This window comes from Octodon degus, unplaced genomic scaffold, assembly GCF_000260255.1.
Source record: "Octodon degus isolate 3935 unplaced genomic scaffold, OctDeg1.0 scaffold00187, whole genome shotgun sequence".
Taxonomy (NCBI): Eukaryota; Metazoa; Chordata; class Mammalia; order Rodentia; family Octodontidae; genus Octodon; species Octodon degus.
The window spans coordinates 4427823-4453427 of NW_004524763.1; the positions used below are offsets into that span (position 1 = coordinate 4427823).

General features: G+C 40.6%; 1 protein-coding gene across 1 annotated transcript in view; it reads right to left on the bottom strand.

Annotated features, from left to right (window-relative positions):
* Window positions 1–25605, bottom strand: part of Myh15 (myosin heavy chain 15) — a 147450-nt gene that overhangs the window by 16086 nt on the left and 105759 nt on the right. The window contains exons 30-35 of the mRNA XM_004643969.1: window positions 21698–21894; window positions 16308–16657; window positions 14056–14180; window positions 9662–9777; window positions 2715–2907; window positions 2286–2489 (exon numbers count right to left, since the gene is read on the bottom strand). Coding sequence (XP_004644026.1) covers window positions 2286–2489; window positions 2715–2907; window positions 9662–9777; window positions 14056–14180; window positions 16308–16657; window positions 21698–21894 — 1185 coding nt within the window. The remainder of the gene's footprint in view (window positions 1–2285; window positions 2490–2714; window positions 2908–9661; window positions 9778–14055; window positions 14181–16307; window positions 16658–21697; window positions 21895–25605) is intronic.

The following is a 25605-nucleotide window of genomic DNA, read 5'->3' on the forward strand; positions in this document are numbered from 1 at the left end:
ATATTTGTGTCCTATGGTACCCAAATGGAATCATGTTAGCACATGGACACGAAAGTTAAACTGTGGGCACAAACTAATGGCAGAACCTTTAGCAGGTACATTTTTGGTGTATACCTCCTTTGGTCTAGTACTTTTTTTGGGGGGAGGGGGAGGCAGGGCACAACCAGCATTTTGTGAAGGGTAAGTCTTTGTGATATGGAGTAATCTGACACCCTGAGGAGTTTTATGTTCACATTTATGTTTACTTTATGAGTTTTATCTCTGAAGCCTACCCATTAAAAGCCAGGACACTTCCCCATAACTGAGCAACCAGGAGACATTTTTAAATACATCAAAGCATGGCTGGTTAACCATAGTTGCTTTCATCTATCTTTTGTATTACCAAGGAAGGCCTTCTAAAATGTAAACCTCATAACTCTCAGCTAGTCAACATTTTTCAGTACATGCATATTATCTGCGATAAAATTCAATCCCCACTGACTCAGAGTTAGGGTATTTGGCAACCTGACCACACCTGACTCTTATCATTATTTCTGCTCATCTTTCTTACGAATCCTGTGCTCTAGATATGAGAATTTTTCTTAAAATGTGAGTTCCCTCTTCCCGAACAGCTCTTCCTTACTGACACCTCCCATGTCTTTCATGCTCATGATGCCCATGAGGCTAAGTCCAGGACTGTCAGGCTTTCTGCAGGGTGTACTTTCTCTATCACAACACTCACTATACAGTTACTTACTTAGCTCATCATTGTTTGGGGACAGCGTATACATTTTGCGTCTATCCAGGCTCACTTATCCGGGTTATGGTTGATGCTTTTTGTATGACTTATTTACTTCAGACCTTTATTCTAGCCACTGTGGCCTCTCCTGGTCCCAGGACAATGATAAAGAATCTAAAAATTATGGTTCATGAAACATGACTACATGAGAAGCTAAATCACTGTAGTGCCAGCTCATTTTATCAGTAGCCATTCAGAATTTTTAGAGATTCCTGGCCCTGAAAAGAAGTATTTGTTTCTGGGAGGTTGAGCAAGCAATTCATTTAGAGAGAACAGGAGAATGAGATGAGTAATTGTGAGCGACAAGGATATAAAATGTTCAACTCTGCCTCTCTGGTGTACTGTAGGCTTTCAATACTGTCTTAGTTACTTTTCTCTCATTACTGGGACAGAATCCATAACACTCAAAATGAAGGAAGGAAAGACTTATTTAGCTGATAGTTAGTGGAGGTTACAGTCCATACTCCGCTGGCTCCAAGGCAGAGTGGCATACGGCAGAGAGTTCATGGCAGTGGAAAACAGCAAAAAGCAAAGAGAGGAAAAGCGGCTGCCTGTCCCCCCGCCCCCCAGGTAATGTAGATTACCTCCACCCTGGTGGGTATAGCACTCACACCCTTAATCCCAGCATCAGATCATGAATTCATCACAAACTCTAGAAGCTAGGGACCAGGGATATAGCTCAGAGGCATAAACACCTGCCTGGCGAGCACAAGGTCCTGAGTTCAACCCCTGGTACCGCAAATAAATAAATAAATAAATAAACTCTAGAAGCCACCTCATACCTGCATGAGGCTTTGGGAAGACACCTAGACACAAAGCATGACAAATGCCATGACAGTTCATTCTCCTAGCAGAAGGCTTAACGCTAACAGTTAAACTGTGTCTCCCAAAAGAAGGTATTTTGAACTCTTAACACCTAGTTTCTCATTTGGAAGCAGAGCCTTTCAAAAGGTAACAAAGCTAAAAAAGAGGTCATGAGAGTGGGCCTTAATCCAAAGTAGCTAAAAAAAAAAATGACCAAAGTGGCTGGGATCCTACTGAATAGTGAAACTCTGAACAGAGCTTGAAACACAGAGCTGGTGGGAACTCACACAAAGAGAACGCCAAGTGAAGGTGAGAGGTTAGAGAAATGCATCAACATAAAGCTAGGAGTGCTGAAGATTACCTGCAAGCTACCTGAAGTTAAAAGACAAGGAATATTCCTCAGGTTTAAGAAGGAGCATGACCTTGATCTTGGATGCCTAATGTCAAACAGTACTCTGCCAGAACAGATTTCCATTTGGAGTTATCCAGTGTGCATCGCTTTACTACCGCAGCCCTGGGAAATTAACACACTCAGGAATAGAGACTATGACACTGCTCAGGAGACTGTACAGGCTCTTCCTATATCTCTTGTGCCACATTCCAGCCTTGATGTGGCAACTGGGGCTGGCCTAAGGCTGACCAGAGGTGGGACCCATTGCCTTCAATGGCCTGACACTGCTAGAGGAGGGTTGATGGGTCTCACCTGGATATGAAAAAGATTGATTCTATCTGTGGCTTCCAGGAGCTCTTTTTCTGCCAGTTTGCGTCCACTCTCTGTCTGCTCTTGCAAGGACCTCAGTTCCTCTAGTTCAGACTGAAGAAGAGAGTTGCGTCGTTCAGCCACAGCCACCCGCTCCTTCAAATTACTGTTCAGGTGTGTGCTGTCATCCAGCTGCACTTGAAGATCCTGCAAGAGAAGACATGGACTTGGAGCACAGGTCCCCTTGTTCAACATGGGATGGGACTCCATGCATATGTGCAGAGACAGCTCTACCTACATGACAGCTCTACATGTTGAATGTAAACATGTTCCCACTCTCTTAAAGGATGAGATGTTGCCCTTACCCCTATTGCTCCACATAATCTGTTTCTTAGTGTTCAACCCTAACCCTATATTCTAAATTGAAAATACCTTCATTTGACTTTGAAGCTGGACCAAGGATTTGGTTGCCTCGGACACCTGGCGGTTAGCAGAACAGAGTTGCAGTTCCATGTCCTTTAGATCCCCTTCCATCTTCTGCTTTAGCCGGGTAGCTTCAATTCTGCTCCTAGCTTCAGAATCCAGACTAGACTGCAGAGCATCAATAGCACACTGTTGCTTCTTCCTTATTTGGAAATAATATTTAGAGGGAAAATATCACATACCCAAACTAAGTAAATTTACTTGCTATGTTCACAACAGTTTAGGAAATGTAAAAAGGCTAAATTCAAAACAAAAATCTAGGTGATTAAAAATGGAGCTAAAAGGTTTTCATGACATAGAGTCAGAGGTGAGTCTGTGTTGAGCACAGCATTGTATTGATCACAATAGACTAAGAAAGGCTTACAGCCCAACTTGTACGAGAATCAAGGAGCTCCAGGCTGTTTTCAGTGTTTCTGTAGGCCAGTGATAACCTTATCTGAGATCCTCTAAAGGATGATCAAAAGTAAACCCCCAGATTTCCAAGAGTAGCTCATAGTGAAGGACATCTGCTTTTGTAGATGTCCATAATTTAGCCACTTTGATGAGAAATGTCATATCTGGGCAGAAGAAGGCTACTGATATTAGAAACACTCTAAGATCAGGCACTACTGCTCCAGTAGCCCACAGACATTAACTGTACTTGAATAGGTTTATTTCTTTCTGGGAGTTTGGGAGAACAAGAAATGGCTGAGAAAACCAGTTGTGATGTGATATTGAATGACTTTGATATTCCTTCATAAAAGCAAAAACCCTATCTGCAAAGTGCTTGAAGCTGTGAAAATAGCTATGTGTTTAGGAGGGCAGTGAACATATGGAGGGGATCCATGACAATTTTCAATTCCCAGTACTCCTGCAGATAGTTGGGGACAACATGGCTGACTGGGCTAGAGTGAAGTATTCCATCAAAAGCCTCCGCCACACAAATGTTTACGATCTGCAATCCCTCACCCCTATCTGTGGCCTCGTGAAATGGAAGGAAGCTAGCTTCTTGAGTTGCTATGCAGGATAGACAACTTCATTTCCTACCTCACACTGAACTCCAACTCAGAGAAAATTAAACTTCTATCACTTTAAGCTACCAGGATTCGGTGCTTGTTCATCAGGACAGTTCAGCTCTATCACTAACATGTGCACCACATAGCTCATCCCATTAAACAAAGCTCTGGAGAGGCAAGTAGATGAGAGGACAAAAGGACCTTGTATCATTTCTCATAGTGTATTTCAGAACAAACAGCAAAAATGTATTTGTCTTGGATCAGAAATAGATCCTGCACTGAATCATCACAGGGCCTGTGTCCTGACCTCTGAAATGGATCGGGAAGACAGGCCTCCTGCAGGAGGAGGGTCGTGGTCAGAATTTGCTAGTGGATCATGGCTATGGGCCACAAGTGACATGAGTGTCTCTTTGTCTCTGTCTCCTATGACAGGTCCCCAAAAGCAGTTTAGAAATGTTTGGATTGTTTCTTTCTGGCTCCATAGCTCGGGTTTGTACCACTCCTCTGCAGTCCCATTTTTCCTGACATTACCAGCTCAGGCTGACCTTCCATGCCTACCTGTAGGTGCTTGGTTTATGTTCAGCCACCAGATCAGAATCATAGGGCCTTACAAGCAAGTAGTGTTAATAGGAATAGTGATATGATGAATTGTTTTCCCTCAACTGTCACTTGTTATACCTGAGTATCCCAGAAAATGACTGGATTTATAGTCAGAGACTTTATAAGATAATTAAAATAAACATTAGGCCATTATTTGTAGATTTAATAAAACAGAACTGGTGTCCTCACAAGGAGAGGAAGACACCCTAGGGATAGGCACACAGAGAGGAGGGGCCTTGTAGGGTCAGAATAAGAAGGTGACCATCTGTCTGTAAGCCAACGACAGAGACCTCAGGAAAATAAAATCTGCCAATACCTTAATCTCAGATTTACAGACTCCAAAACTGAGAGAAAATTACTTTTTTCTGTGTAGCCACCCAGTCTGTGTGCTTGGTGATAGCAACCAGGCAAACTAATACAGACACACATATGCGGCACCACTAAGAGCTTTAAGCTGCTTCTCTGCCTTCCTGTGATGTTTTATCCCCAAGACCAACTCTCACCATACAAGACTAGAGCATCCCTGGCTGCGTCAAGGTTCTATGCAGAGAAGTGAAATCTACTGCACTCGGCAAACTGAATATTTCCCATGCTAGTTGGACTGAAGTTGTTTACGAAGTGTCATGAGTGCTTGCAAACAAGGCTGTGTGGCTTAAAAGGAATGAAGAATACAGGTCTGAAGGATGATGGCTAAATAATCAATTTTATCTATAGTCTGAAAAAGACCCAAAATAAAAACTCCCTAAAATACCTCTTTTCAAAGAAAAATGAAACACTTATGAATGACCAAAAAGGAAGACTTTTTTCTAAACAAAACATAAAAATTACAATAAGAACCTAAATTTTAAAAATCAAAACACAAATGTAAAACTTTGAAAAACTAAAAATTTAAAAACAACAATTCAGTGTCAGCCATGTGGATGAGTCACTGACAAAGAATCTACAAACTCCAGTATGGGTTTCAGGATAAATCCTGAGGGGATTTGACTGACCTTGGCAGACACAAAAGTTACATTTCTTGTTATATAGGTCTTGCTTTATCTTCGTCTTAACCATCCAGCAGAAAAGTATAAAAACGAAGTATAAAAAGTAAAGTCATACTAATATGCTGAGATGTAAAAGGCTCAAGTCAGCAACTTCTGACATTGCCATTTCTGCAGATAACCCACTACTATAATGGACTACTGGACTATATTAGAATATTTTGATGAATTCATGCACATATAATATTTAAATGACAATGGAATACTCTTCTCTGACAAAACTAAGCAAAAAAGGAGATACAAATGAATGACCATTTTGTATCTGTATATTCAAAATAGGATAAATATACAGTTGGCTTCTCTTAATTCAATGAATAGAGAGATTTGTTCTAATAGTGTTTGTGGACAGGATATCAGGTCTGCATCTTGTACAGTGAATAACCAGTAAGACAACAATATGCAATGTATTAATTATTGAAACTGCTAGTAATTGATTTTGAAACTGCTTCATTGCTATTTGTTTCTCATTAAAATTATTCAAAAAAAAACAAAAACAAAATGATTGTTAAAAAAATTACACATAAAAAAATAGAAAGTGTAACCCAATTTTGTAAAACACAAGTAAATAGAAATAGACTCCAAGATGATTAGTTGTTAGAGCTACATGAGAATTTAAACAATCTGAATGTCATTGATAAGCAAATGCACCTGAGACATGGAAACTATAAAGAGTCAAATGGGAGCTCTAAAACTCATAGTACAATATCTTGAAAAACAATAACAAAACCTTCAATGAGTTTAATAGTAGACTAAAGATTGCAGAAGAAAGAACCAATTAACATAAAGTCAGAAATATTGAATATTTTCAATCTGAAGAACAGAAAAAATTAAATAATATCCCTAAATTACCATTCAAGAGACAGCAGTATACCATATGTAAACATGGAGATAGGCCAAAAGAAGGGATGGTACAGGAATAGAAAATTACTTGGAAAAGAAAGGCTAAAGTTTCTCAACATAATTTTTTAAATAATTAACTTAGAATTCCAAGATGGCTAAGAGAAGCCCCCAAAGAGTAAATATTATGGAAACCAGAACTGGGCACACGCTGGCACTGCGCCTCACCATGCAAACACAGAGGAGGCTGTGGGTGCCAAGCACATGTCACTGTCCCCCCCCCCACAGGGAGTGAGAGCAGAGGAGGAGAGAGGCAGCACACAGAGGAGCCAGGAGCGTGCAGACTACCCATGATGAAAATATGAACATGCAGCCACGTATTTCTGATAGTAGGTAGCATATGTTATGAAAATAAATGAATGAAGAAATACTTGCAAAATTAATTAATGGTGGATGTTTCAATGTGACCTTTACATTCCTTTGAATATTTCATGGACTAAAGAAGTTTAATACAATGATTACATATTTTAAAAAAACAATTCAATAGACCATGTTTTTGTCTTTGATATTGCTTATCTCATGGAAATATGAGATTTTCCTTAATATGTGCAATTTACCTTTAAAACGACAAGCAAGGTTTTTGTTTTTTTGTTTTTGTTTTTTTTTTTAAATGTATTTGGTACAGGCTCTACAGGGCGTTCAGGGTCTCACTATGTAGATCAGACTAGCAGTGATTCTCCTGTTTTCAGCCTCCCAGGTGCTGGGATTACAGGCGTGCACCACCATGACCAATCTCAATCATCATCTCAGTGCACCCCATGGGCAGGGCCAGCACGGCAGAACAGAGATTGAACCCCCAGCCACTGCACTCGCTTAAGTAGGAGCTTTAGTATGCTGAGCTATCTGGCCGGCCTGAGAACTGAATTCCATGTCTCAATTTGAGACCATACTTTCCAAAGACACACAAAAATATTTTACCTAACAATCATGAGATTCAAACATAATCTTGGGACAGAAATTCAGTTAGATAATAGAAACTAAGAGGGTGTAGATAAATTGAGATAATGGGGCAGAGTTTGAAATGACTGCTTTCCCAGGAGTATACCACAAGGAAGGACAAGACAATGGAAGGCTCCTGAGGCTGTAGACCTGGGTGGGCAAACCATGGACTGTGGACCAATTCCGCCACACTCATTTAACCGCCCATTGTCAAGGGCTATTTTAAAATTATAAATGCAGAGCTGATTGGTTTGCTCAGAGACCATATAGCTCACAGAGCTGAAGGTATTTACTAAGTCTAATCCAACACAGAAAGTTTGCCTAGCTTTTCCATAGCATAGGCCATCAAGCCAAAAGAAACAAATGTATTCTCATAAAATAATCTCTGGGTAGAGCGGAAGATGTGTGCCGACGCTCACTACTGAGGCATGTCCCGGAACAGTTGGGAGAGGACTGTAACTGGTGTCCCTGGAGACTCAGAATGTACCTGAACAACCTGCTGTCAGACGAGCCTGGATGCAAAGGCTTTCTGTATGTGGCAATGGGGTACCACAGAGCCCTAAAGCTGGCCTGCTTCCCTGTATCCAGAATGGAGATCAGTGTCAGTCATCAAAGCTCTCCCCCTCTTCCATCCGTTGTGACTGCCCTGTCACCTCCCTCCAACCATGCCAATAATAAACAACAGTAGAAATAAAGATAAAAACAGCTGTGTCTTCCACAAAAGTTTAAAAAGTTCTGACTAGATTAATAGGCACAGTTCTCACCACCATTAAGAAAGCAAATATTTCTAAATAAATCATCACACAACTCTACCTACTAACACAATTCACAACTAAAAGCCTCCAGGAGGGGCTCACACAGGCATAGACTCTCCCAGACTCTCACACAGCTTGGCAGAAGAGAAGGAATTGAATGTGTTACGCCTTTGTGAACTATCACAGTCTGACCTTTCCCTTTAGATCTCTCTTCTGTGATTTTCTTGGTCCCTTCAATTTCCTGATTCCTGTCTGCACAGATTGCTTCAGTTTCTGTGGAACGGCTAAGGATTATTGTGGATACAGGACGCTGAAACTATCTTGCCATCAGGAAATTATTTTCTTTGAGGTCTCTGATATGTTGGTTTATCCTTGATGTTTTGGAATTTCATGCTTGTGTTTATCCACCCCCCCCCCATCCTATTCAGTTTCCTCCTAGCCCCGGAGTCATCTTAAACCACCAGATTAAACCAGGACACTTGGTAAAAGCTATGCTCAGAGTGGAAAGGGTCTGGGGAGGGCAGTCTTTGTGATACTGTGGGAGACACACTCACCTTTCCTTTCTGATTGCTCCCATCCCTATTGCTATGAACCAGTAACTAAAGTTCAGGAAGCGCTCATCCCTGCTGCCACTCCCCTCTCCTTTTCTCTGCCCCTTCACACCTCTAGGTCTCCTCAGTGCTTCCCTCGCTTAACCATTTCTGCTGGATCTCTGGCTTCCTCTGCACTGTGGTTGTTATAATTGGGGAACTGCTCTACAACACTCAGACGTGCCTAGTGAGATGCAGACTCGCCTAAAGATTTATTTTTCCTCCGCTTAGTTTATTTATAGGTATAGGTTTGATTCAACCTGAGGGTTTGATTTTACATGAAGTAAAAAATGATTTTACTATTTTTTTTAATTGCACAGGAGACACTCAGTTTTGTTCCTCATGAGAGGAAGTAGGATAAACATTAAGGCCCAATAGTTTTGCTTTTCATCAAAAACTCCTGTTTTGTTTTGGTTTTAGACACTGACTCAGAGCTTCTTAATTAGACAAAAATTCCTCTCTGAAGGGAGTTCTGGGAAGGAAAATGCCAGGGAGAGAGAGCAAGGGTACTTAATCACACAGATGACTTTGTCTTCCCCAAGCAATAGGCTGCAGGAACAGGTGGGAGTGTCGGAAAGTTTCTCTCTGAGGTGACATTAGTGTTAGTGTACAGTGCCCAAGTTTGAGTCCTTTTCTCCACAGTTCAGCATAGTTTCTTGAATGTCTAAGGCAGCTGTGAAGAGATCCAGACAGTATACACAGCATAGATAGATAGATAGATAGATAGATTGATTGATTTAGAGATAGAGATAGAGATAGAGATAGAGAGAGACAGACACAGAGACAGAGAGAGACAGAGAGACAGAGACAGAGAGAGAGGAACAGACAGAGAGAGAATGCACATTTTAAATGCAAGTAGAAGTTGCTTGGAAAAATCATGAAACCTGGTAGTAATTATGTATGGGTATTATTTTATACTAACAGGGGTGCACTTAATAGAAAAGCTAATGTGGAGTTAGACTAATTTTTTTGGTAATGACCCATCAAGTGTCATGGAAGGCACTAAATACAGTGAGTTCTAATCACTCAAGGCTTCTTTAATATGTAACTGCTGCTCATCAGAATAATTTTAAATACCTAAAATTTTCCATTTCTTCCTCTTTCTCAGAAAGCTTCCTTTCAAGTTCTGCTCTAGTTTCCGAGAGTTCAAGCTGGACGCGAAGAATCTTGCTTTCATTCCGCTCCAGAGCTCCCTAAACAAATTAATTTATTAAACAAACATTAAATGAAATCCACCTTTGGAAAAAAAGATTTGAATTTTTTTCTCTCAAAATGTATGTCACCAAGGTAACTCTCTTAGGGGTTGCTGGGACATATCCAGGTTCAAATCAGCTCCATAAAGAGTGGAACAGGATGAAATATGAGGGGCTGCTTTCATTCATGGTTTCTGACATTCTTAGATCTTTAGCTATAGCCCAGGAAAATAGTTCTAAAGCATTCTTAGCCTATTATTTTTACTGAATTTTTTTTTGAAGTGCTAGGGATAGAACACAGGATCTCATACTTGCTAGGCAAGTGCCCTTCTACTGAGGTAAATCATCTGCCCAATTAAAACATATTCTTAAAATATAAAATTTCAACCTTCTGTGACTATATTTAAACGCTCACAGTTACTACTTTTGATTCTTATAACACATTCCATCTTTGGAGGGACCTAATAAAGTATCCAAGGTAGAACAAAAAGTAATAACTGCTATTGGGAATCTTTATTTGATTCTGGGTTTCACAGAGAGCTAGAAGAAAAAAAAAATGAATTCATTGAGCCAGTAAACAACAGAAATGTGTGTGATGTTTCATATGAAAAGCCAAAAAACCTTAGGATATACTTGACACCTAACAATCAATTAGAGCCATTATCACCATTTAGGTCAAATATTGAACTTTTTTGAATTTTTGCATGAAGTTCATATGTTACCTAGAAAATTTTAAGGAACAAGAATCTGAAGAGGACACATTTCATTATGTTCCACTGGAACAGATGTTGCAAAAATGAATCACTAGATATTGAAGGGTCAGTTAGCACTCTTCCTATAAATGGACTGTTTTGACAGCAGGGAGATCTCTCAGTCTCTGAGTATTTAGGAGTGACCAAGGAAGGCCGAGGAGATAGCTCAGCAGTCTAAGCACCTGCCTGGCAAGCATGAGAACCCAGATTCAATCCCCAGTACTGCATGCCATGCTGGCCCTGCCCCAGGTGCACCAAGCCAGCCACTAAAACCAAGTATGGTAGTACATGCCTGTAAACCCCGTGCTGAGGAGGCTGAAACAGGAGAATCACTATGAGTCTGAGGTGTGTAGCGAGACCCTGTACCAAATACATAAAAGCAATAACCCAGTAAATTATTGTCAGAGATGTTGCAAAGGTGAATCAATTTTAAAAGTATAAGTTTGATGCAATTCTAAAAACCTATTCCAAAAAAATATGAGAGACATATATCTATATCTATATATCAATAGATATGAAAACAGCATATACTGATGACATAGTGCATATGGTGAAGCATCCTATTTGGCAGTGAACTCTGAACAGTTTTGAGGGCAGAGGTAATTGCTTATAACCTTCTCTGAAGAGTGATTAACAAATATCACCAAGGGTAAAATCAACTAACTAATAATTTTAGATAAAAACCAGAAATATGTTGAAAATTTCAATAAGGTCTCTATTGCTATCCTCTCAACACTATCTTCAATATAAAAATGAAATTAACCAGAAACAATGGTTGGATAGCAATTTTCTCACAGGAAACTGTATAGTTGCTTCAGGGGAAACTCTGACCTCTACCTTTCTAGAGTACTCTGAGAAAGTAAATCTTTAGAGAAAGTCACCTGGGATAACTTGAGTTCTATGGCTTTACGAAAAACTGATAAAGTTTCTCATAAAGTCTCACTGAGGATAAGAAATAACCCAAAGTTACAAATACACATCCAAGCTGATGAAGTGTTTATGATGTGCCCGGGGACAGAACGTGCAAAAAGGTTAATAGGATATATTGCCATCTAGTGGTGTTAAATTATATGCGTGCGGTGGCCCTAATATTCTCAACTTGAATATAGTGATGATTGATTAATATACAATAAGACCCTGATTTAAAAACATGTTCCATTCTGGAAGAATGCTGTGGCCTCATTCATATGCAACAAAAAGTGACTCTTTTACAGGACACTTGGGAAAGTTTGCAACTCAAATGTTCCTAAGTTGGGGACTTACTGTACAGAATGGTACGGTACAGTAGTTTTATGTTCTTCATACACAACAGTGCTGTGTTAGAGTTATGCAAATAAAAGCAAGGCCTTCAAGCTGGAGTTTCCTTTGATTATTTCTTTGTTGTGAATATTGTAATGCACATACTCTAGACAATTCCTCACTGAGCAAGCAAGTCTTTCATGGCCTCGTCTCAGGAGCAGGATTCAGTCATTAAACAAGGAGTGTCTGTGAAGGTCAGTGAATGTAGAAGAACCCGTCTGGTGAGGAGATGCCACACTGCTACTGAAGAGGTTCAACATAAAGTGCAGGTGACCTCTACACTATCATTTATACATAAAAGAGTGGGAGCTGCATCAAGAGTTGTTGCCTTGAACACAACACAGGTTGATGAGGCTGCATCTCTTGCTTTGCAGGTTTCTAAAGTCTTGCAGTGGTGGAGCAAATCTAACTGGAAAGGCCTACACAGTGAAGTCTGTGAGTGATAGTGTTTTATTACGGTATCTTCCAAAAGGATCTTGCCTAAAACTACCATTCCGTTCAGAAATCACTGTCTCTACTGGTGCATTTGTAGATTAGGACTGTATTTTAGCAGGTCCAGATGCTTATTCAAAAGCTGAGTCAAATGGATAAACTTCAGGTGAGGTAAAGGAGTCTCTGTAGGGCTTGTCAACCATCTAAGGGCCATGATAAAATAGCTGTCTTTATAGTTCACCGTCTTGTTTGGGACAGTCTTCTTAGTGGTCTTTGTAATTCTTGCCCCGACTCTGGGGTAGAGTCAGAGACTTTTCCTAACCTTTGAATCCATGACCCTGGAAACACTCCAGACAAACAATCTACATGCAAGATGAGCATTTGGAAAGCAGTCACATGGGATTTCATTTGGGGAGTGCTGCCTTTGACAGATTCTGTCCCAAGAGGGGAGAGCTGTGAGAGTAATTATTCTTTTAACTTTAGACAAATATTTACTGAACCTCCATAGGGAAAAATGAAGCTCCAAATGACTACACTATGGCTCAGGTTGTGTGCCAGTGTGTGTATGTGTGTGTATGTGTGTGTGTGTGTGTGTGTGTGTGTATTAGAGGGTGATTTGAGTGTGATTTTCAGGACCCTATAAGTGTACAGTCAGTGGAATTCTAGCACAGGCCCATCTGGTGGCCTCAAAGCAAATAACTTATATAACCAAAGTCAACACTGGTGCATAGCCATGCATATGTATTTTAGCATAAATCCAAACTGCCATGAGTGCTGGAAGGCTGGATAGTGGCTGAGGGGCTGAGTGGCTGTGCAGCTAGGAGGTGTGGCGGGGGACGCAGAGGGCTGGCTGGGCAGCTAGGCAGGTGAGAATGAAGTATCTAACCCAATGCACAGATCTAGGTTTCTTCTGTAGGCTGGCCAAATCTCGATTGAACCTTGCCAGTCAGAAATGGTGACAGGACAATCTTTCCAACAGAGAAGCTATGTGCTTCTCCAATGTTAGAAAGTATAGGAACAAAAACTTGATCTTGTTAAAATGCAGACTCAGATTCAGCAGAGCTGAGAAGAGTGAGATTTGGGGGCCAGGCTCATGGCTTGGTGGAATAAGTGCTTCCCTGGCAAGCGCAAGGGCCTGAGTTCAATCCCTGGTTCTAAAAAAAAAAAAAGAGTGAGATTTTGACTTTGTAACAAGGTCTTGAATAATGTGCACACAGCTGGTCCATGTACCACATTTTGAGTAGTGAGGGTCTAGGGAGTGGAGATCAGCAGTCATGGCTTCTGTTGTCAGTACATTCTAAAGATTTGTATTCAGTAGGACTTATTCTGCTTTTATTTATTTATTTCTTCATATTTTTTAAAGAAGGGTCTACATGGTATTCAGGGTCTCACTACTAGATCAGACTCATAGTGGTCCACCTGTTTACAGCCTCCCAAGAGCTGGGATTACAGGCGCACGCCACCATGCCCAGTCTCAATTGTCATCTCAACAAGCCCTGGAGGTGGGGCTGGCACGACAGGCCCAGGGATTGAACCCCTGGCCTCTGCCCCTACTTGCAGGTGCTTTAATCCACTGAGCTATTTGGTTGGCCCCCTTATTCTGCTTTTAGAGTTTCAAATTCATCCTTTGTAAAATGAGGACAATAGTTTTCTGGAATGATTGTATAATTGACATGTATCCTAACATGTGGACATTGCTTAAGTGTGATGGTGTGGTTGCTTTTGACATTACTACAAGGCAAACCTTCCCTTTGTCCTAATGAGGGAAATCTTCCTTCATCCCTCATGGCCATACCTCTGTTTCTTCCAGTGTCACCTCAGCTTTCATCTTCTCTTGTTCAACCAGTTTCTTAGCTCTTTCCATTTCAGTTAAGTTCCGGGTCCCTTCTTTAACTTTGTCTGTCAGACTAGAAATCTGCTCTGGAAAAATAAAGATCAGCAAAGTTAGTGGAAGAAATCTGTCTTAGACCTATGGTATCAAGCACATTACACTGTGCTCAGAGCTCCACTGAACTGTATTCATTCAACCCTTGGTAAGCTGAGGGAAGTTAGCCCTCTGGGACACTTGTTTGAACTGGAAAAAGGTGTCTGCTCTTCCACATATTCTTTGGCCATCTGCCAGAAAACTATCCCAACTGGTGAAGGTGGTGCTTCTTAGAGTCTTGTACCTGGGATGGTCTGTGTACCATCCCACAGTGATTCTGCTTATCCTAGCCATGCCAGATTCCACCTGGACATGTTCTCATACACAATCCTGGAATTCCTCCACTTCTAATGCAAGTGCCTAGCTTTCAACATCAGGGACTGCAATGATCTTAGTCACATACAACACTAGGACAGAAACTTGAAGAATAATCTAGGTCACTCTCTGCTAGGATCAAAAACATGGGCCTTAATCAACAGAAGACAGTAGTTTTAGCACACGACTTGATGGTTTGGGCTACCCTCCCATGACCATGTCTTTGAAAGAGCAACACATCTAGTAGTCAGAAAACTTCTACAACCTGATAACATCTCATTGATTCCTGGTTATGAAAGGAGCCTCTGTTACCTGGGATGGGGTTGGGGTTGATGGCCACAGAATTCAGTCTAGAGGCAGCAGAAGAACTCAAGAGCTCACCTGTTTCTCTGGTCCTGAGATCCTAGACAGTAACTATTTAAGAACTTTAAAAATTTGTACAAACACATCAGTTGAGAACTCACATGCAAATCATGACCCTTCTCTGATAAGCCCTGTCCAAAGAGAGCTTCCCCAGAGAAAACTCATTTTTCTCAACTCTGACTGCAACTTACTGGCTGTAATTTAGAATCACCTACAAAGATTTTTTCAAAGAAGCTCAAAGTCCTATCTCCAGCCCACACCAAGGAGAGTATCCAGACCAGTGACCTTGACTTTACTTAGAAAACTATTAGAAATGCATTTTCATAGACCTCATTCCAGAAGTACTAAATTAGAAACTCTGGGGTGGGCTCCAGCTGCCTGTTTTAATGTTCCTATTAGGTGATTTGGACAGAGCCAAAGCCTGTAAGCCACTCTTCCAGTACCTTTAGCATTCCAGTCATGGATTGACCTAGTCATGGATTATCTAAGTCAACAAAGAAAGCAAGTTGTAGTTATACCTCCAAGAATCATAAACTACTGCATTCTTCCGCATCTCTGGACCTTTGGGCATGTCACTCTTGGTGCTGGGGTAACTTGGCAGCTTTCTGGAAGGCTGCTTGGCAATGTGTCAAGATTTTAAAATTCATTACTGTAACTCAGCAATTTTATTTCTAGGATGTGAACAAATGTGAACAAATATATGCACATGAATGCGTAACACGGGATTAGTGCTGAATAATCAGGATTAAAATTAATGAAACTTAAATAAGTACTGGTCATTCTTATTATGAAATACAATGTAGCTTCTTAAAAGTATGAGGCAGGCCTCCATGGACAGGCCTGCAAAAAGCCACAAGCACCATGTCAAGTAGCATTATTCAGTAGTTAACTCTGTCGGAACCGAGACGCCTAGGCTCAGGTCTCAGGTCTGCTACTTTTCAATTGTAGGTTCAGACAAAGCACTTAACCATACATAGCCCAACAGAATCTCCATTTTACAAATAAAATTAACACTAAGATCTTCTGAGGGTTAAATAATGAATAGCTGTATACAGCATAGTATCCGGAATATAGCATGGGCTATAGAAATACTTGTTAAATTATAAAATGCATTGACAAATGAAAGATAAAAGGTGTGAAATAATGTGTAATTTGTATATAAGACATTCAAAAATACATACAATACATGGAAACTATCAGTAAGGCTTTTAATAGCAAGAAATTCTTAAGGTATATTTCATTATACCTTTAAGTATAATTTATACCTAACAGAATTAATATAATATAAATAACATCCCTAGCAAGAAAATACTAAAATCAAAGCACTGAAACTTGACAAGTTAAAACATGAATGGAAACAGCAATGCCAAGGTTTCCTGCTCACACGGCCAGGGCTCTCCCTAAGCCCCCGGCTCTTGCTCAGGCTGGGAGCCCAGCTGGAATACCTTGGAGACTCTCATTCTCCCTCCTCAGCATCTCCTGGCCCTCCGCACTCTCCTCACAGGTGTGCTTCAGCTTGAGGACCTCGGCGCTGAGAGCCCGGGCCTCCTTCTGAGAGGCATCCAGCAAGGCCTGGGTTTCCTCGAGCTTCTGCCTCCACTGGGCAACGGCCTGGTCAGAGTTCCGCAGCTTCTGGTCCAGTGAAGCCGCTGTCGAGCGGGCCTTCCCCAGGTCAGACAGGGCTTCCCCAAGCTCAAGCTGCAGCTGGTGCCTGGCCCTCTCCAGGGAGGCATTCCTGGCATTGGCCACCTGTGTGGCTTCAGCAGCCTCCTGCAACCGAATGGTCAGCTTCTTCCTGAGAAAGAGACAGAGAGGGAGAGTGAAGTAACATCCCCTGAGAGCTCATCAAGCCTGTCCCGGATTAATGAAAGTGCTGGATAGAAAGAGGGTGGCCTTTGCAGTTGGCATGACAGGATCCAGCACCAGCAGCTCCCTGTACTCCAGAGAGCATCTCTGTTCACCTCCAGCTCCGGCTTCTATGCTTACAGGGATTTTACTTTGCCAATCTGAACTTGGACCTCAGCACATCTTTGAACACACACACACACACACACACACACACACACACACACACACATTACTTATCCTAAAAATTTAATAAACAGTACGGGTCAATTTCACACAAAATGGTAGCCATTGTTCTAAACTTCGCACCAACAGCAAGCTATTGAAAACTCCCTCAGCATGTTTAGTCTCTAAGTACCTGCTTGGCTATGTTGCTTCTAAGGAATATTTTCTCGTGCTCTCCTGTGTGTTCATCCTCTCACCCTCTTTCCAGGTGGCTTATAAACACAACACAATGTTCTCCTCGCTCTGAATGTCTCAGATTTCCCTCCACTCCGCCAGCTGCCCACTTAATACCTCCTATGGCTCTCAGGGAGTCCTGGGCCTGTGCGCTTCCAGAATCATCTGCTGGAGAGGGGATTGTGCAGGGCTTCCCTGACCTCCCTCATAATTCAGCACTCTTAGAAATCCTTTCATTTTTTACTCTTAGGATTTTTTTTTTTTTTTTTTTTGTATTGGGGTTTGAACTCAGGACCTAGAGCTTACCAAGCCATGCTTAAGCCACTGAACTATCTCCCTGGCCCTACTTTTAGGAATTGTGATGAATAAAATGTATTCTTTGCATTCTTGCATCTCTTGCACAACTGTTTGCTGTCCCATTCTTCATCTTAGATTATTTCTTTAATGAAGGAAGTTATATGTAAGAAAGCTTTTCTTAGGCAGATGCAGGGACCGGGGATTTGATTTGTGGAGTGCCATGCAGTGAGACAGTGATTGAGACTGGTCATAGTGGCACAAGTCTATAATCCCAGGCTTGGGAGAAAACAAGAGGATCACTAGGAGTCCGAGTTTTGTAGGGAGACCTTGTAGATCCTGTACTAAACACATAACAAAAGAAAACTTTTCTTCTGTCCTGTGAAGCTATAAAAGGATGTAGAGAATTAACTTGCACTGTACAAGTATCCTGGCAGAGTCATGTGGTAGGTGACAAGGCTCCCTTCAGGTAGAACCCTATACAACCCAATCTGTGCTCAGAATTTAGGAAGGTTTTGGGTTCTAACAACAGTTCCTTGGTCACTTGCTTTCTAACCATGTCAGTTTATTTCTTTGCTTCACTCTTCAGATTCTAATGCTTAACCCATGAAACAAGAAGAGTCTCATAAAACAATTAAAAAACAAAATCCTGTGGTTTAGATCTCAAATGTCCCCCCTCCCACCCCCGTCCTCCTGTGTGTAGAGAGTGGGGGCTAGACTCATTAGTGGAGTGCTAGACTCATTAGTGGAGTCCTCCCTTGATGATTCCAGCAGCTCAGGGCTCTGTATGGGGTGGGAACAGCTGGAGTTGTCACTGGGTATCTTCTAGAAAGGTGTATCCTAGCTCAGTGGTCTAAGAGCCTGCCTGGCAAGTACAAGGACCAGGTTAAATACTTGGCACCACAGGCTGTGCTGGCCCCTAGGCTGCATAGTGAGACCCTGTACCAAATACATAAAATTTTATTTTATTATTATTTTACTCTACTCTACTCTACTCTACTCTACTCTACTCTACTCTACTCTACTCTACTATTTTATTTTATTTTATTTTATTTTATTTTATTTTATTTTATTTTATTTTATTTTATTGTGGTACCAGGGATTTAACCCAGGACCTTGCATTGCCAGGCAAGCACTTATTCCACCAAGCTATCTCCCCAGCCCTCATATACATAAAATTAAAAAAAAAGAAAAGAAATTTTCTTAGAAAGGTGTATTCTTGTCCCAGCTTCTCCCTTCTCTGTTTCCTGGGTGGCGTGACTTGACCACCTTTTCTTTCACCCTCCATCCTCACATCCTGTTCCTGCTTTAGAGCCCCCAACCAGATATTGAAACCATGAGCCAGGATAAACCTCTTCTTCCCTAAATTGTCAGTGACAGGTACTTTGTCACAACGATGAGAAGGTGACTAAGCTACTCAGAGTGACCAACCATGCTGGACCAGGACTGAGGGATTTCAGTAGGACTTGGGGTTTTCAAGGCAAACACAAGGAAATGGCAATGCAAATGGGACAAACTGCTCACTTTCATTTTACTGACAAATGTGTTCTACACTTCATACAAGCTACTATTTTGCTCCTTAACTTGCCAACCAGAAGCACTTACTTAGTTGTCTAGACTATGCAAAGGGCTATTTGAGGAAAAAAGCAAAATTTTATCCCTAAATAATTTGGGAGTATAAATGAGTCACAGGTGAGCTTGGTGTTGCTCGCCTCACTCATATGAATTTCAGATTGGAGCTCAAAGCAGGCTACTTTCCAACTTTCCAATTTGACCACTGCCTGACCCTAGATATTTTTGAAGCTTCCTATTTCCCTGAGGTGAGGTGGAGGAAAAGTATGACCCTGGAAAAACTTTATTTGCTTGATATTCAAATAATGCTAAAGCAAAAATGGTCCTCAACTATGACTATGTTTGTCCAGTACATTTCTTTAGTTGTCACATACTAGAGCACTAATTCCCACAAATCCATACGGTCATTCATCAATCCACATTCTTTCCTTTGCTACCCACCAAGAAAACCATTAAGTAAAATGACAGGCATTTTATCAATCACTTAAAGGGAAAATTCTTATTTAGAAGCAAATGACATATTTGGATATAAAAAGAGATATTTTAGCTCAGAGGCCCCCTTTGAGGGGCTGCAGAGATGATCATCTTAGTACCTGTCATTCCAAAGCCCTTCATGAGGCACTGTGGACACAGAGATGGATCACTTGACACTGCTTCTGGGACAGAACTAGAGCTGCTGCAGTGCAGCTACACACAATGCTGCTCAGATTTAGGTGAAGGACTGGAAAAAAACATTATTTCTAGCTAAAGGTAAAGAGGAGTGTATTGATCCACACTGAATCTTTGCCAAGCTACCAATCCAGGGACATATTATTTTGCGTAAAACAATTATAAAGTGGGGCTAGTGTGAAGCTTTCTCTGTAAAATACTAAAGCATTTCACTCTCTAAGTAAAGCACTTGAGTCCACTGCGGTAACCAGTCTGACTCACAGAGCCCCAGACTCCAACAGTTCTGTCGACAAACTCTAAAACCTTTCCATATCATTGGTGTCCTGGGGGATAATTTCTGATTTCTTTTCAATTTGATTTTTGTACCATAAGGCAAGTTGACAGATCCTAGCATGTTTCCAGCAGTTGCTGCCCATTTTCCCAAACCACTTGGTAGTCTACAAGTCATACACTGGAGATACATTGACTTCTATGTATGAATACAATGTATATATGTGAGCAGAATCATTTTGCTCTATCAAATGGATGTAGAACAGTAATAGCCCATTTTTCAGAGCCACATCTTCCATGAACTCTTCCTGTACCCCTAGAAAAAGCATCTTTCCCATATAGTCCAATAGTTCATAATAGCAGTGGGTTACCCACGGAACTAACAACACCAGAAGTTGTTGATTGAGCCTTTTACAGTTCAGCATATTAATATGGCTTTAATTCTTTTTTCTCATAATTTTATTGATAAACAAATGGCAATGAGACAGTTTCAAATCAAATTGGTAGGAAAGTTTCAATAATTAACACATTGCATACATTCTTCCTAGTGGTTAATTGCTGTACAAGATGTGGACATGATATCCTAACACCATTAGAATAAATCACTCTATTCATTAAGAGAATGTAACTATATATCTATCCTAACCACTTTGAATACACAGATACAAAATGGACATTCATCTGTATCCCCTTTTTTTGTTAAGTTCCGTTATTTGAATATTATAAGTGTGTAAACTCAGCAAAATATTCTAAAAGAGTCCAGTAGCCCATAATAATATTGGGTCTTCCGCTTACTGGCAGTGTCAGAAATTGAGGACCTGAGTCCCCTACAGCTCAACATAACAGCATGGCTTTACTTCTTATATTTCGTTTTTATACTTTTCTGCTGGATGGTTAAGACCAAGGTAAAGCAGGACCTATGCAACAAGAGTTGTAGCTTTTGGGTCTGATAAGGTCAGTGAAATCCCCTTAGGATTTATCCTGAGATCCCATACCTCAGATTGTACAACCTTTGTCAATGTCAAATATGGCTTTAATTTTTATACCACATGTTTATAATTTTCTGCTGGATAGTTAAGACCAAGATAAAGCAAGACCTATATAACAAAAAAATGTAACTTTTGTATCTCACAAGGTCAGTCAAATCCCCTCAGGATTTACCCTGAAACCATGTATGGTAGTTTGTAGATCTTTTATCAGTGTCAGTCATCTGAACTATATTGGATTATTTTGCTGAATTCACACACTTACAATGTTTGAATGACAATGGAAAACCCATCTTCTAAGCAAAAAAAGGGGGAATATAAATGAAGGTCTATTTTGTAGTTAAAACATATATATATATATATATATATATATATATAATATGGGATAGATATACAGCTACTTTCTCTTAGTTCAATGAGAAGAATGATCGGTACTAATAGTGTTGGACAGGATGTCATGTCTGCATGTTGTACTCTGAATAACTACTATGAAGACAACAATATGAAATGTATTAATTATTGTAGCTGTCCTACTAAGCTGTTTTGAAACTGTCTCATTGATATTTCTGTCTCAATAAAATTAGTAAAAAAAGAAAAAGCATCTTTCTTTCCATAGGGCCTTGTAATAGTCTCTGTCACCTGCCTTGATTATTTTTACACAATTCAGAGTATGTGCTTTTGGCCAGCAGTAAGTGTTTCATCTTTTCTCTCAAACTTTTTGATGCACCTCCCAGGATTTAATGAGTATAGACTCGTAGATACGACCAATTCCAGTTCAAAGGCAGCCTTGCCCGACTCACTTGGCCTCCTCCAAGTCTTCAGTTCTCTGGATTGCATCCTGTTCATACTTCATCCTCAGCTGCACCATTTCAGCATTGCCTTTGGACAGGGCCCGGTGTAGCTCAGCCTTGACCTCCTGTTCCTCCTCATACTGCTCTCGTAGAAGGTCAAAGTCATGCTTGGCTGACTGCAGGGCTTGGGCCAGTGCACTCTGAGACTGTAAGGCACACACATTTGAAAAGACATCATCACCATTAACACACTTAGAGATGACTTTTTTTCAGATAGAGTTAATAAAACTTAAGGTGAACCTAAACTTAATAGAATAATATCAAAGAAACAATCTTGACAGGAAAATAAAGAATATAGATAGCAAATTTGTCTAAAATGAGAAAGAGTTCTATTAAGGTGAATACTACTCTCATTACCTAGGTTTAGTGATGGGCAATCCTGGTCATCTAGAAGTAGTGAAGAATATAAATTTAACAAGGAGAACATTTGCTATCAATAAGATTTATATTAACAATATATAATATTCAGATCTTGTTTGAACCAGAAAAAAGTCACTGGGATTTAGTCTAGCTTATCATCCCATTGTTGAGAAAAATAAATTTTTGTATTCTCCATGTAAAGCTCTATGAAAACTTCCATGAGCACCTTAAAATGTGCTACTCCATAGCATTTTCTATAATGATGAAAATATTCTGTGTAGGCACTATCCAGTGTAATAGCTACACGTGTCACTCAAATATTAAGCACTCAAATATGTATAGTAAAATGGGTGGTAAATCTGAGTCTTTTACTTAATTTTAAAAAACATATATTTAAATCTAGATCATTGCCTGTAGCATAGTAGTGATTTCTACATTTGCTGGATAGCACAGTTGAGTTTAATAAACATTTCTATCATTTAAATGGTGGTCTGACCAAGCAGCATCCTTCTCAAGAGATAACCTCATGCAGAGGGAAAACCACTGCCTTGTACCATGAGGCAAGATGACAGACCCTACCATGTTTTCAGTATTTGCTACCCATCTTTCCAAACCACTTGGCAGTTGCTTGCCCATACTGCTCAAGGGTCCTTTTTGCAAATTAAAAAAAAAAGCATCATCTTAGGCAGCAACAGGTCTGAGTGGATGAGGCTTAGTGAATGGCAGCTTCAGCTCACATCCTTCGGTGGTGAATGAGGAGAAATAATACACAGTGATGCTGAGACTGACATAGGCTTTGTAATCATGCAGACGGGTTTTTACTGAGATCTTTTCTCTTTTTTTAAAAAAAAATATATGTGAATTGAGTACATGTTCTAAACATTAGTGTCAGACAAGTAAAAGAAGCAAATCAAGATCCCTGCTATAAGGAGCCAAAAAGGAATAAGGAGATATACAATAGAAACATGCAAACAAATGTATTTTCTAATAGAGGAAAAATAAAGCAGTATCATGATGTGTAATAGTTAGTTTCTTATTATCATTCACCAAATATCTTCAGGAAGGACATTTAAGCAATGCTTTGAACAGCAGTTACAAAGTTCAAAGGGTTATACAGGAGGGTGCAGAAAGCCAGAGGCACTGTGCAGCAGCAAGCAAGGGAGGCAGGTATGTGAGGTAAGGTCACAGGTGGAGTCTCAAGCCAGATGAAGCGGGGCTTGTATCCAACTGGGAGCCACTGCGAAGGTAGCTAGAGAGATCATCTGAAGTATACATCAAGTTGCTTACTCTCTGTGTGAATTTCTTCATAGTGTATCATATAACACATGAGTTTGGTCAAGTTATTTGTGTTCTCAGAACTTTTTTCTCTATATGCTTCATATGCCTGATATGCAGAATGAAATAAGAGAAGTATCTAGTGCAATATACAGTGTACAATGAATGGTAGTACTTTAAAACTTTGTATAGAGTAGATTTGAGGTTGAGGTGCCAAGCACTTGCCCCCTCCTCCAAAAGAAAGGATGAAAATAAATAAATAAATAAATAAATAAATAAATAAATAAATGCATTTTGAACTGAATGGTTAAGGCAGTTCACTGATACTCAGCAAGAAGGAAATGAGAACTCTGCTCCACATCGAGACCTGAGATAGCGGCTGAGAGCGAAGCAATGTGCATAGAACTAGAGGACCCATGCCCACAGCTTCTCCATGAGGGGGAGGTGAAGGGGAGGATTTCCTCCTTGCTGGGTAAAAGTTAAGGGCAAAGTCCCAGCAGACTCCATTATTTATTTATTTAATTTATTTTTAAAATTTTGCAGTCACTAGGGCTAGCCAGATAGCTCAGTGGATTAAAGCACCTGCTTAGGCAGACACAGGGACCAGGGTTCAATCTCCAGCATGCTGTGACAGCCCCACCCCTGGGGTGTGCTGAGAGAGTGATTGAAACTGGGCATGGTAATACCAGCGCTTAGGAGGCTGAAAACAGGAGAATCACTACAAGTCTGATCTGTGTAGTGAGACCCTGGAGACCCTGTGCTAAATACAAAAATAAATAAGTACGTAGGTAGATAGATAGATAGATAGATAGATAGATAGATAGATCTCACAGTCAATAATAATCTGACCCACAGGAGTATTCTAGAGTTATCCTAGGCTTAAAACATCATTAGGAGAGCTACTTAGACTAGATGAGGAAGCTTTGTTTTGGGAAATAACTCTTATTGTCTCTGCACCCATAGAATCAGACAGTGCCATCTTGAGAACAGAAACGTTGTTAGAATTCATCCTGCACTGGGAGTCAGAAGCCTCTGCATCTGACTCAGGCCCTGTGGACATGCTACTTCATTCACACAAAGGGCTACAGCTTCACAAACCCAACAAGAACCTGATCTCAGATACAAGCCTACACAGTACTAGACACTACGGAGGTGGCTGAGCATGGCTTGGGACCTAAAAAACAAAAGTGCTTGCCATGTGGTACCTGGGAGCTGTCTCCCTCCTCTGCCCCCAACTTTCCACTACAGGTATCAGCCTGTGCACCATCATAGGACCTGGTGGCATATACTCCCTATCCGTACTGCCACCATGCCACCCAGACACACTAACTATAGCCAAAGAAGCTACAGGAAGACTATAATTCAGTGCTCATCAGGAACAAAAGCCAATGCGAATGTCCCAGCCAATACTTCAGACAGCTTCAGAAGAAATACTTTTACTATGAAAGCTACCTTATAAAAGTGGTAGAGAAAACTCAACTGCTAGATGTGCAAATATCAGTGAGGATCACAAAGTATGAAAGATCAAGGCAATATGGCCCCTCCAAAGGTGCCCCAAACTCTGGGGCAATAGAGCACAAAGAAAAGGATACTGATGAAATGTCTAATAAAAATATCAGAAGTGATTCTAATGAAACTCAATAAGGTATAACAGAATGCTGATAATTCAACAAAAGTAGGGAAATAATCAATACTATGATTGAGAAATTCAAGAAAAGCCAGATACCTAAAAAAAGAATCAGAAATCCTGAAGAACTCAATATGTCAAATGAAAAAAATATAGTTCAGAACCCTAGTAGGATAGATTGAATAGAATGAAGTCTTTCTGAACTCAGAGACAGATCTCTTAAAGTGTCCTATGCAGACAATAATAAAGATAAAAATGTATGCATGTGTTGTGGTAGTCTGGCAGCTGGTGACCATGATCAAAAGCAAGGAAGTATCTCTTGTTCCACTTCAGCAGCAGAAGCATGAGCAAGCCAAGCTGGATCAGTGGCACCTAAGGACAATGGCCTCAGTGACCATAGCTAAGAGAAGAGTCCACCTGGCCGGCGAGATAGCTCAGTGCTCTAAAGCGCCTCCTTAGGCAAGCGTGCAGGGACCTTATCCCTCAGTCCTAGGTACCACATGCCATGCCAGCCCCACCCCCAGTTTGGACTGAGCTGGCCACAAAGAAAAGAGAGACAGAGAGACAGAGAGAGAGAGAGAGAGAGAGAGAGAGA